This window comes from Bombyx mandarina, chromosome 18, assembly GCF_030267445.1.
Source record: "Bombyx mandarina strain Sakado chromosome 18, ASM3026744v2".
NCBI lineage: Eukaryota > Metazoa > Arthropoda > Insecta > Lepidoptera > Bombycidae > Bombyx > Bombyx mandarina.
In genome coordinates, this window is record NC_143224.1 from 10,748,162 (window position 1) to 10,762,269 (window position 14,108).

A 14,108-nucleotide genomic window follows, 5' to 3' on the forward strand; every position below is an offset into this window, starting at 1 on the left:
AAACAGTAATGCGTTTCGGTTTGAAGGGTGGGGCAGCCGTTGTAACTATACTGAGATCTTAGAACTTATATCTCAAGGTGGGTGGCGCATTTACGTTGTGGATGTCCATGGGCTCCAGTAACCACTTAACACCAAGTGGGCTGTGAGCTCGTCCACCCATCTAAGCAATAAAAAAAAAAGAAAAAAATTTTTTTTTTGTCATCAATTTTGATTGAATACTATTCTTTTATCGTGTACACATGTCGCGGACTCTTTATCTTAGTATAATCGGTCTGCGGAATTTTGACACCCATATCAAACGACGTTTTTTTAAATAAACTGGCAGCTCTATAGATTTCAGTGTTTTGAGATTTTTTAAGTACAATTAGATAAACTAAAGGTCCCCCGGTAGTCGAAATTCAACTATAAGTTTGTACACTAATATGATTCTATTGTCAAAGACTATTTATTATATTTACTTCTATAATCACAGATTTTGCCAAGACTACACTTTAGACAAATATTAATAAAGACAAACAATATTCAATCTATTTTCAACTTATCCACAGACTTTAACAATAAACAAAATCGTATATATGCGTGTGTGTGTGTCAAATATAATATATGTTAGTGTGTGTAATGTTTTCTTTATTGGTTTACTGTATTTTTTACGCATTATTTTAAAAAAATATTTTCGTTGTGCATTTCTACTCTATATTCTGTATAAGTGTAGGAAATTTCATACTCCTTCGTCCGCGCAATTTTCGTAAAAACGAATACAAAGTTTTTGCTTCACGTATCACTACATAGTATAAAACAAAGTCGCTTTCTTTGTCCCTATGTATGCTTAAATCTTTAAAACTACGCAACGGATTTTGATGCGTTTTTTTTTAATAGATAGAGTGATTGAAGAGGAAGGTTTATGTGTATAATAACATCCATTAATTAGTGGAGAAATCAATAATAAATTACAGTTTCCGAAGCGAAACGAGGGCAGGTCGCTAGTTAATATATAGATTAATATTTGACTTGTATTTAGATAAAAATTGAGCACATAAAAAACCGAAAGACTAGGGGGGTAGGTATTACAAGTGTCGTTCGCGCTGCACCCGAGTACACACATGCGGTTAATGGCGGTTAGGGCGCGTATAGGAAGGAGAGCGTGCGGACTGACTTCTTCTTGAGCGTGAAGAAGGAGCGTCGCTTGGGCTCGGCGTTGGCGGGCGCGGGCAGCGTGTGCGAGCGCGCGGCCGGCGCCTGCGTGCGCGCCCGCAGCGACTCCAGCCACCACGACATCTCCGCCTCGTCGTGCGCCTGCAGCAGGAACTCCGCGCCGCTCGACAGCCTGCAACACGCAAACACCCAACACTTAAGCGCGCTCTATACTCCCACCGAGACGCCTTGGCCAATTTTTTATTTTATTTTTATTGCCCTTGTAGGCAGACGAGCACGGACCGTGTACCTAATAGGTAGGGGAAAAAACATTAAGTAAAAGGTACGTAATTAAATAACTGAAGTCTATAACTAGTTAAGTCGCATTAAAATTTGAATGGTCAATTTGAAACTAAATAAAAAAATATCGGTTTTAGAAAAAAAACAAGCTTGTATAGAAAGCCGAACCAAACATTTTTTTTTATTGCCCGTTTAGACAGACGAGCACGCGGCCCACCTGATAGTAAGTGGTTACTGTCGCCCGCATGGATGTCAGCAATACCAGGGGCAAAACCAAGCCGCTGCCTACCTTTTGCCAAGACATGACCACATCGAGAGCGTCCCTCCACATTCCCACTCACGCATTGCCCGTTTTGTGGGCTTTGTGTGAGTTTTTGAACGTTCTCGATAGCGTAAAAGTTAGCTCATATATTTGTATGGAATAGGATCGGTTGCCTACTTTTGCCGTTTGGGACGCTGGAATAATCGAGACGGCAGTGTGGAGGCCGCTTTACATTCATCCGTAGCAACGATACTCTAAGTATTAATGTGCACGGTAACGACAAATAAAATTAACTATAAATCGTAAAGAGATAGTCACTAGACCTAGTCACGATAATAATTATAATCTCATCAAAACAAAGACCCACACTTATAGGCATTACCTTGTTACTTCTTTTATCATTTATTTACTACAGATTTATTAAAATTTAATCAACTATCTTCTATGGATTCATTTACCTAGTAGCGTGACAGAAAATATGGCGAGTTTAATCGGAACACAATTGTAGTATGAATGATTATACATTACAAATGACATCCACAACACAAGAAAAAAAATCAACCGGAAACATTTTTATTCGGAAAGGTTAGGAGTTTCGCCGAGACCAAAATATCTTCTCTATATATCTAAAGGCAACTATGCATTTAACGTCGTATTATCGATGTTCCATCGCCTTCACGTCTGAAGGAAGGAAGCGACGTCATCACAAGATCGACGGTAGTCTTCTGTCCTGCACTAACACGAGGCACGCACCTGAGACGGAAGACGTGCTTCTTCTTGGTGTAGTTGGCTGCCACCTCTACGACCGCCCCGTTGAGATCCAGAGGGCTCTCCCCGCGCCAGTACTGTTCCGGCGACGACTTGTAGCTCTTCTGGTCCTTGTAGAACGACATGCGGCCGTCTTTGGCCACAACGTACAGCTTATCCCAAGACCTGTGCGAAGATAAACATTTGTTTTACTCATTGCTTAGATCGGTGGACGAGCTCACGGCCCACCTAATGTTAAGTGGTTACCGGAACTCATAGACATCTACAACGTAAATGCCTCCACCCACTTTTGGATGAGTTTTAAGGTCTCAGTATAGTTACAACGGCTGCCCTACCCTTCAAACCGAAACGCATTACTACTGACAAGAGATTCTACCACCAGTTGTATTTTGATTATCAAGGTTATTGTAATACGATCCGTATCTTAATAACAAGAAGCGGCTAAGTAAAGTGAGGAGATGTGATGTAATATTAAAGCAATATCTAATTTTATTAATCTTTACCATATGGTGAATTTAAACATTATAATTTTATTTTACTTTGGAGACTGAATTACTATTTTAATATATTTATAATTAATGTCCGTAACACAAAAAATAAAGAATGGAAGGTTATCATAATGTGGGTGTGTTATGCGAAGAGAACGATCGTATGACCAAAAAGATCCTGGGTGTGAATGTAGACTCTAATGCGAGGAGAGGACATCCTAAAATGACTTGACAGTCTGTATAAAAGAAATGGTGTGAGTGCAGAGATGATTTATGATAGACCTGAATAAAAAAGAGGGCATTCTGCACCAATAAGGGTAAGAAAAAGAAGAGTGCATTGCTATTTTAAGCTCGTGGCATGCCGTGAGCACTCCCAAGTCAGTAGGTCAAGTAGCACACAGCGACTTGGCTTTGCCCCCGGCATTGCTGAAGTCCATGGACGACGGTAACCACTCACCATCAGGCGGGCCGTATGCTCGTCTGCCCACAAGGGCAATCTATACTAATATTATAAAGCTGAAGAGTTTGTTTGTTTGAAGGAGCTAATCTCAGGAATTACTGGTCCGATTAGAAAAATTCTTTTAATGTTAGATAGCCCATTTATCGAGGAAGGCTATAGGCCATATAACATGATCACGCTTAGACCAATGCAAGCGGAGCACTAATAAAGAATGTTTCAATCGTTTTTTTTTCCTTTTGAGAGCATCCGCTGCTTGCGCTGCGGAAACGGTTAAAGTTGGGCTAAAGTAATGTATGAGAGAATTGTTCCCCTTTAAAAAATCTAAACAAAAGTCTGCGACAGCATATGCTTATATATTAAGGTTGGGTGGTAAAAGGCGGGTAAAATTTAGCGTTATGCCAAAGTAACTATTCCACGCGGAAGAAGTCGCGGGCAAAAGCTAGTAAAAAAAATATCCGCGGAAGAAGTCACGGGCAAAAGCTAGTAAAAAAAATATCCGCGGAAGAAGTCGCGGGCAAAAGCTAGTAAAAAAAATATCCATAGGTTACTTACCGATTAGAAGCCCGTTTGGCGGCGGATTCCCATTCGTGTTTCCGTACCAGAGTTCCCTCGACTCCTTCATCTTCGCTGGCTGGACTGGCTCCCTCTAAACATCACATTTCATTAACCAAGATTCACAATGAAGGCCTGACACGCTCACACGACGACATCAGAATAATAGAAATCGATGAAAATGCGATAATATCGACGTTCGTGTACTCCCCTAAGACTCGGGGGGGGTTGGGGGAGGGGGCTGCGAATAAAAAAATTAGGACTTTTCCATGAAAATCGTTCCTTAAATATAATACCTTCGATATTGATTCCGGTGACATCGTTATACATTTACGATCTCGTGATGATAGGTTTGATACGAAACTATCTTAAGCATGTTCCTGTTTAAGGCAGTGAAAGTCGTTCATGTAAAATTGTGTTTTATTGCAACGTCGCTAAACTTATATTAACATGCGCTAACAACACAACAGCACACGCAAAGCTGGAGACGCGGACATTCCACAGAAGTGGCGGGTCGTTGTCGCGGATGGAATATTGGATAATATAAAAAATACTTTTTAAGATATTTCAAACTTTACAATAGTTGGCATAATAGCGAAGGGTGGAAGGCTATTGGTTCATGCGACATTTATCTTTGTTATTAAAGGTGCACTTTTATTTAGTATTAGCATCAATAATTCGATGCTTTTAATTGATCTTCAATTAAGTTTTACTCTATTCAAATAGCTAAATAAGGTTTTTATAGATATTTTTTTTCAAATGGCTCTACTGTAACGTTGCAAAAATTTCGCTAAAGCCAAACGGCCTATCACTCCTCGATATTAATGGGCATATCCACATTTTTTATTATTTGTGTGTTTCTAGAATTATTCCAATCTTTCCTTCAAGTAAGACTAATTTCTTTTTAATTGTCAAATAAAATGTATCATCAATTGAAAATATTAGATTTCAAATTACTCTACTGCAAAGTTGCAAAAATATCGCTTATGCCAAACAGCCTATCACTCTTCGATATAAAGGGCATATCCACATGGTTTTCTTTATTATTTATGTTTGTCTAAAATTATTCCAATCGTTCCTTCAAGTAAGACTAATTTCTTTTTAATTGTCAAATAATGTACTTATCATGAATTGAAAATATTAGTTACTACGAGTATAAACATAATTTTTTTATAGGTTCTTAAAGGAATTTAATTTCCATCCGCGACACTCTGCAGCCACGTTTTATACCTTCGTCGTCGCTATGATGGGAGCCCGCGATCAGCTTCTTGGCGGTGCGCCACCTGAAGCTCCTGAAGGGGGACTTGCTTCGCGACCGCGACTTCACCTTACCGGAACTCGAAGGCGTGGCGGGCGACGAACTCGATCCAGGGGCTAATCCGTGAATCCGGGGCAAGTGGTAGGGGATTTCAGCGGCATAGCGGGGCAAAGGAAGAGGATCATGGTTGGGTAATGCGTTTTTTTTTTTTTTTTTTCGTAGTAAGACCGAATTGGACAAGTTTGAATAACATCGTGTGCATCATGACAGGATTTACGGATCAAAACGGGAATGAGGTAGGAATGAAACAAAAAAAAAATTTTTTTTCAAAGCAACACAAAACAAAAGTTGCTGATCGCAGCGAAAACAAAAGCATTTTCATTCCAAAGGAATTTGATAAAATTTACATTAAACAAATTTATTGTACGGTACAAAAACACAGATGTTAATTTATACTTAATAACATGCATTAGAAGTTAACGAACATTCTACATCGTTATTCAACATTAATACTCATTTTAAAGCAAAAACATTCACTTACATGAGCTGTGATTCAAATTAGAATAATGAGACAGACAAATTCTAAGAAAGAACTAAAATAAAAATTTAATTTTTTTTGTGAATTATTCAAATTTAAAGCACAACTCGATTGTTCCAAATATTGATTTGTATAGGGATACTCACTGGAGAGGCGTGCGGGTTTAACCGGTGTTGGTTTCGACGTGGACTGTTGGGGGGAGGGCGGTGCGGGGGCGGCGGGGTCAGCGGGGGCGGCGAGGGCGGCGGGGTTCGGGACGGAACTCGCCTCTGCATGCCGACACAACTACGTGCTAGTTACGACTACACTACGTGCTGGGACATGCCAACTACTAACTCTACATGCGTCCTATTACTATGCGCGCGCATCGGTCCATGGACTACAACCTCCGTCACTCACGTCCAACTACATCAGCTTTGAGTGCTTGTCGAAATGATTTAAAATTTTAATATTAATATGTCCTGAATAGTATCTTTACCGTATTTTGTTACTACAAAATGAGTAGATATAAAAAATATTATATTTATAAATGTACTTTTAAAAAAAGTTAAAAATACACTCGCATAGTCAAATTATAAACATTACATGCTACATTCTTTTGCATTATTTGAGTTAAAATTTATTTAAATTAAATTTAGGTTTTAATATGTTTCCAGTTCCGAATAATTTTTATTTCAAATGACTAAGCAGCACCTTATCCCTCACCATGAAATATAAGCAATTGAATGACTACAAATGTTTACAATTAACGTAATCCTTTTATTTATAAACGCACAAGAAGCTAAAAGCCATGCACATATTGATATATGTATGTATAAATGTATATAAGCAAGTTATGAAATAGAATAGTACATGAAATAGATACACCTACCTTCATTTTTTTTTTTTAATCAGCTCCTTTATAGTAAACACTTAATTGCACTAGCTAGCGTAAATATAAAATACAAAGAGACAGGAAGACATGAAAAAGACACAGTATCAAACCATCACCGTATTTAGCTTATTACTTATTATGGTGGACATATGGAAAATGTTACGTAAAAACTTCAATTTTGTTTTTAAAGATGAACGTGTGAGACATGAAATAAGAAAAAAAAAAACAATCTAAAGACATATGAATGAAACGTGTGAATTTTAAAATTAATGGATCTATGATGGATGATGAGATTAAAGTGATGAAACAAATAAACCATCACCTCTGCAGTGAAAGGAAACAGTGTGTAACCAATGTGAGATGTACATACAAATCGTGCAGCAAGTAAGTGCTCAATTTAAACTACGTTATCAAAATAACCTATTAAAATTGAAATGGGTGTCCTACAAATAAAAAACACTAATAAGAAAATAATACCGACAGTCAGAAGCTGGTATAAAGCTGTAAATTCATTTAATCACAGTTATTTCTAAACCCCCCTTAATAAAAGTGGCGTATTATGAGCGCAGTGTTACCCGACAAAATTGAAAATACACCCGTCAACTACCGTACAATGAAGCTCATGCCAACCGCCTGGCGATGCTATACATCTGTCAAGTTTATAAACAAGCGCTCTTATTACCTGGCTGGGAATGGGGTCGCTCTTGGGCCTTCTCAGCCGCTTTAGTGGACGTTCTCCTTACGACTACGCGGGTGCATGTGTGGGACAACACATCGGTAAATAAATGCCCTTATAATATAATAATAAACTGTGCTCGACCGATGGCGAATACGCGAAATTATACCCTAGCTTGATATGGAAATAAGGACGTTTATCGTTGAGCACTCGACATGAGAGCGTAATATTATTAGCACACAAAGCGGCAAGCGTTGCCGTGAGCAAGTAAATTTTGTGCTTTATGTCGTTGCCTTAAAGTTCGATTCATCATGTAGAACTGCCGAGATTTAATTAAAATTATTGTAGAATGCAAGCAGCATCCGCCAGTTACGGCGGAAGTTAGTGGAAAATATCGTTTAGATTCGTATAGTACTAAAGTGTGCTGAAGACATTACACATGCGTGCTTACATTGCAATTCATGTGACCGAGTGAGATGTTAATTTTGATAGAATTAGTTCTGTTCTGTGTTTTTGATTGCTTTCGGTAATTATCATCAACATTACTATCTTCAATACTATAACTCTTGTTCAACTCTGACGTCATGTATTAAGGTTCATATTAATCGATGACGATGACGGGTGGACCATCTCGAATTAAGACTCATTTAAACGGTATATACATCAAAATAGACATGTTTATCTCTATCAACATGCGTGTATGCGACTCGGTATCGTCCATACCTGATACCATGATATTTCATAATACCTATTGGTTTTAGTTAGAACTAATCAAATCGTGTGACCGCCTGGACACCGCGAGCAGCGACTTTTGTTGCTGTGCTCATCAAACAATGCTCATCACCCTCATAACATTGATCACGACCCATCTAGAGATATGAGTCGAAGCCCTTTTCACCCATCCAACCGGAATTTCGATTGTGACGCAGTAGAAAAATCGATGTCCGCTTTAGTTACACGGACTTATATTTTAATAGCATGTCCTTGTAAGGAGTTCATGTGTGATAACTAGAGGTCGGAGTAGGTAGGTTGATTTAAGGTCGTTGACGTCAAACGTAGAGGATAATATGGATATGCCTTCAAAATACCGGAACTTCATATTTATTGTGATATTTGTTCTGGAATTTTGAAATTAGCATGAATCTGTGTTTAAGGTAAAAAACGTATTAATAATATTAATCTACACTATCAGTGCTAGCTAATGGTGAAAGAAATCAGTATTTTATTTTATACAAAAACGCCTTGGGATAGTTACCCGGTATTTTGTCCCTTGCTGTTGAATTAGAAATTACAGTATGAGACAAAACTTAGACAGAGCTTTTTGTTACTTGATCTCATAAATATAGAAATTGTATCCGATGAGGATTAAAAATATATTTTTTCTATTTAAAAAATAATCATTATGGATAAAATGTCATGTCCATATTATAATATCTTGACGCAAGTATATAAAATCAATCTACCTACTCCGACCACTGGTTGATAACACTGTTAATTACTGAATGGGTGAGAGCCCTAGAGCGGGCGGCGCGGTAGAGTACGGGAGGGCGGTTACCGTTGGCGGCGGGCTGCTCATGCGGCGTGTCGGCACGGTCGAGCGCGTCCTGCGCGGCGGCGGCGGCGGCGGCGGCCTCGGCGGCTTCGCGCTCCCGCTTCTCGCGCTCCGCCGCTTCGGCCGCTTCCTGACGACGCTTCATCTCTTTCACTTCGAACTGGAATTACAACAGTGCAATTATAAGTTTTTACGATTCATTATATCAACAATCAAAACTTTCAAAATTTAATCAGTTAAAAGCGTGCAATAGACAGTACCGAACTGTTGAAAGCAGAATTTTTGATGCGTGCACATGCGAAAAGCGAAGCGAACGCTTTAAAGACCAATCACCACACTTACACCATCTAAGTAGTTAAAGTACCATGCACCTTCGGGACCAATGAAGTGTCTGGTCTGGGACAGGAGCGGGAGCGAGGAACTCAATGGAATGTTTTTGACCTCTTTGCCCAGATCGTTAATCACGTCGTTGCTTTCGCTCAGACCGGGCAACGACAAAACGGCTACTTCACCGCTGAGCTCAGAATCAACCGGTTTAATTTTCTTCGATAACCTCTTGAAAACACGTTTTATACTACTTTTCGAAGAACTACTTTTCGATCTCAACAATGAAACGTTCGGATACACGCCCTGATAGAACAGTCTCTCCCACAATATGAAGTCGATGCAAGATAAACGATCGTCAGGCTTTTCCCTTTCGTTCGTGTACATGAAGAACACCGAGCTGTATATGTCCGGGGTGGCGGGCGACATGGGAGCCGAGCTGGACTCCGATATCGTGGAGAGGCTGTTCCGTACGACGTTCCACAAAAACGATTCGTTTTTTTTAATCGAATTACTCGAAGAATCCGAATTGACGATTTTAACTTTGAACTTCTCTGGCAACTGGTATTTGCCGCTGTTGATTATGATCTCTCTGACTACTTCACCCACTTGGGGACTGTGCTGTTCTATGGTCAGTGTGAGGGGCGGTTTCGTGAAGGAGGGAGCGGGGTGGTGATAGACAAACTCGGACTCGTCACATGCGTCCCAAGGCTGTTCTTTTGGCCATAGTGATACTTCACGCCTTTCAAGCTAGTGATAAATAAGAAATGAATTAGTATGTATAGAATAGTCAAAAGGTGCTTAAAGAAACTTAATGATGAAACGGTATATATGAACTATTCCACATACAATTGACAACATTTCATTATTCTTAATATTCAAAAACTATTTCTTGATCAATTTACTTCAATAATCAATTTAATTCTGTTTTTTGATCATTATTTATTTATTTGAAGCATTAATTTATTTCCAATCAATTTATAATGTAAATAGAATTTCCCAAGGGCATCAGCACTAAGCGCAGCTTGTATCGCAGGGGACCTATATATCTTTTTCTATTATAGCTGCCATACAGACTGCCATATTTGTGACATACAGACGTTTAAATTAAACATCTTATTTAGATAAAATGATAACTTTCTCACTCTCAACTCTACTACCGCTTATATGTGAGAATAAAACAACGAATTTGGACAGCATCGCCGATAATATTGATTTAGAAGTTGTCTTACAGATATCGTCTAAGCGCTCGTGACGTATGGCGTTCGAATTACTTAATCAAAATGTTATAATACATTTTTATAGGTTTACTTCAAAGAGAAACTAAGCAATTTGTACTTTGGTATTGTAGCAGTAGGACTGTAAACAGTATAGAATAGAAGATATTTGATTGAAACTTCAATTGTGTTAACGAAATGTTCATAAGTATGTATATAATACATATATATACAAGTTCCTGGCAATAAATAATATTTGGACCGTCGGTCTATCGAGCAATTTCGCAAGCTCTATAGATCTTATAAATTCTAATAATTTTATTAGAATAAAATAAATCTATACTAATAGTCTTTCCTTCATTTTTTTTAACACAGAAAATACAGATTTCTCTTACTGTACCCCTACGTTTGCCGCTAGGGAGCGCTGTTCCAACTCCATACAAATTTGAGTTAACTTTTACACGATCGACAAGTTAAAAAATTCACACTGGGCTCTGAAGTTAATTCTACAAGGTTCTATGTTGGGTCGGGAAGTTTCACTACGTAACCGTATAGATGACGTCATTTGGAGACTTACGCCTTTTTGAATTCGGAGCGCCCGGATTTTCTATTTTATCTAGTTTAATAGGAATATTGAAATGTTGTCAATTGGATGTGTTACAAGGTATAGAGTTGTGTTATATTAACACAATTTTTTTATGTTTGCTCATACCGTGCAACGGACGATCTCTTATAAATGCCCTTAAATAAAATGAATCACTAGTACTTAACGCACAAATACTTTCTAAAATACAAAGAAAACACAATTCACATTCCAATGAACAAAAAACACGTGCATAACAAATGAGAGATGCATTCATAGTTGAAATGCAATTCTACACATCTATTTAAGCTGACGCGGATAATTAACTAGTGTAACATATGTCGTCGCGTTCAATTCGGGCACTCGATGCGATGTTTCAATGTACCGGTATTCAAATAAGCTAATTACGACAAATTATGTTAATTAATTATACGCGACAGTATTTAAGTGAATTCACAACCAAACCGACAAGCTGTACAACCCACACCGGAATAACAAGACAAAAGCACCCTTTACAACATCAAATAAATCAATAAACCAATTCTACATTTAATTTGTTTTTTTTTATTATTGCTTAGATCGATGGACAAGCTCACGGCCCACCTGACGCTAAGCGGTTACCGGAGCCCATAGATATCTACAACGTAAATGCCGCCACCTACCTTGAGATATAAGTTCTAAGGTCTCAGTGTAGTAATAACGGCTGCCCCACCCTTCAAACCGAAACCCATAACTGCTTCACGGCAGAAATAGGCAGGGTGGTACCTACCCGTGCGGACTCACAAGGCGTCCTACCACCAGTAATTACGCAAATTATACATTTCCTTCTAATAATGTTATTCCTTCACCGTAAAAGTCAATCGTGAACCTTTGTCAAGTATGTATTTCATCAGATTTTTTTTTATTGCCTTTGTAGGCAGACGGGCAGACGGGCATACGGCCCACCTGATGGTGAGTGGTTACCGTCGCCCATGGACTTCAGCAATGCCAGGGGCAGAGCTAAGCCGCTGCCTACTGAACTTGAAAAAAATTGGTACCCGCCTGCGGGATTCGAACACAGGTGCATCGCTAGATACGAATGCACCGGACGTCTTATCCTTTAGGCCACGTGGACTCTTTTTCTTAATTTGAACTCATTGCTTTTCCGTTTATTCACTACACTTACGGTGGTGAGTCGCTGCAGAGCGCTGAACCGGTCCTCCTGTGCCGCTGCGGATTTCTCGAAGGCCTCGTGCTTCTTGATGAGGCTCTCGACCTCGTCGATGGTGTGCCCCAGCTCCTGCGACATGAGGTACGGCTCCTGCGCGATGAGCCACGCCTCCGCCACGGCCGCGTCGCGAGCGAACTGGTACACTTCCAGTACTGCACGGGACGCAAAAATCAAACGATCACAATATCGAACTTCACATAAACGTGAGGGCGATTCGAGTTATAATACTGCTTAAAGTGAATTGTTTTAGACAATCATCTCCCGAATTTAAGGAAACGAATATTTATTTATTTTTTATTCTTTATTAGAGCCATACATACACCTATTAGGTTAAGTCGGCTAAATACTTTTTATATTAAACTAAATTAATGACTTACGAAATCGCTATAGTTTTTTTTTGTCATAAAATAACTACAAATATGTTGCAATTCACATCGTAATTTATACAATGCAACCTCGATATAACAAACCGGAAGGGAACAAGTACCTAAATATTCGTTATATCAAGTAATTCGTTAAACTGAAGTTTGTTAGATTAAGGTTAGGTTGTTCTAACATTTGTTATAACGAGATACAAAAAAATTGTTCTATTCACCACAACATTACGTTATAACGAACAACTTCAACTAATAAATGATAACACATTTTTATCAAATTACTGTATGCATTTACTATTTAAAAACAATTAGGTAGGTAATAATTTTTTTCAAACCTGTCGAGACTGGTTCGTTGGTGGGAAACGTTATATGAAAGTTTTGGGTTGACAAAATTTGTTAATTAGAGGTATTTTTACACTTTTCCTGTTAGTTGAAAATTCGTTATAATGAGGTTGTTCGCAAGAAATCTTCGCAATGTAAAGATATATAATATTTTACATTATGGACAATTCAAGGGAATAACAAAGAATTTGTTAAATCGAGGACGTCGTTATATTCAGAATCATTATATTATTAAGGTTGCAATGTATAAAAACAATTTTTTTAATTACTAAATTGACTTTTTTTTTTATTTCTAGATGGGTGGACGAGCTCACAGCCCACCTGGTGTTAATTGGTTACTGGAGCCCATAGACATTTACGACGTAAATGCGCCACCCACCTTGAGATATAGGTATCAAGTATAGTTACAACGGCTGCCCCACCCTTCAAACCGAAACGCATTACTGCTTCACGGCAGGAATAGACAGGGTGGTGGTACCTACCCGTGCAGACTTAAGTCGTTCTACCACCAGTAACTATGCAAAATACACACGATGTACACGAGTACTCTTCCAAATCAAGAATCGTGGACCACAGTTTTAAAATTCGAAATATTAAGGATTTTATTTAATAAAAACATTAGTTACTGAGTTGCAAGTTCTCCCAGCGTTCTTCCCAGCGTCGCAGCAGGGCATTCCTTTGATTCGTCAGCTGCAGCAGCTTCTCCTTGATGTCCGCGGAGGCGTAGTGTTGGCGCGCCAGCAGCTCCTTCCCGAGCGAGATGCAGGCCGAGAAGTTGTCCTCGCGCGTGTCGATCTCCGCCTTCAGCGACTGGTGGTTGTTCATCAGAAGCTCGACGCCGCTCACGTCTCTGTGGATCGCTTCCGTGGTGAGCATTGGACTTTGTTGGAACATACATCGTCTGCCTACAAGGGCAATAAACATAAAGAAAAAAAAAACATAGTTACAGGCGAGCTTGCGGCTCGACTTTTTTTTATTGCCTTTGTAGGCAGACGAGCCCACCTGATGGTAAGTGGTCACCGTCGCTCATGAACGTCAGCAATGCCAGGGACAGAGCCAAGCCGCTGCCTACCATTAAGTACTCTCCGCAAGCCTCGTTTGAAGGACATGTCACAGCGCTCGGGAAACACTATGAAGGGGAGTTCATTCCATAGCCGGATGGTACGTGGCAAAAAAGATCTTTGGAAACACACTGT

At 39.2% G+C, this 14,108-nt stretch overlaps 1 protein-coding gene across 24 annotated transcripts in view; it reads right to left on the bottom strand.

The window, feature by feature from the left end:
• beta-Spec (spectrin beta chain) overlaps positions 1-14,108 on the bottom strand; it is an 80,621-nt gene that overhangs the window by 11,606 nt on the left and 54,907 nt on the right. For 5 of the 24 annotated variants that reach the window (XM_089735008.1, XM_089735010.1, XM_089735011.1 and 2 more), the window contains 10 exons: positions 13,539-13,762; positions 12,149-12,345; positions 9,202-9,933; positions 8,863-9,019; positions 7,314-7,376; positions 5,904-6,026; positions 5,192-5,335; positions 3,962-4,055; positions 2,447-2,626; positions 1,101-1,324 (listed from right to left, as the gene is read on the bottom strand). In XM_089735008.1, coding sequence (XP_089591134.1) covers positions 1,117-1,324; positions 2,447-2,626; positions 3,962-4,055; positions 5,192-5,335; positions 5,904-6,026; positions 7,314-7,376; positions 8,863-9,019; positions 9,202-9,933; positions 12,149-12,345; positions 13,539-13,762 — 2,122 coding nt within the window. In that variant the 3' untranslated portion in view covers positions 1,101-1,116. The remainder of the gene's footprint in view (positions 1-1,100; positions 1,325-2,446; positions 2,627-3,961; positions 4,056-5,191; positions 5,336-5,903; positions 6,027-7,313; positions 7,377-8,862; positions 9,020-9,201; positions 9,934-12,148; positions 12,346-13,538; positions 13,763-14,108) is intronic. The other 19 variants (XM_089735012.1, XM_089735017.1, XM_089735024.1 and 16 more) reach the window with 19 other exon arrangements.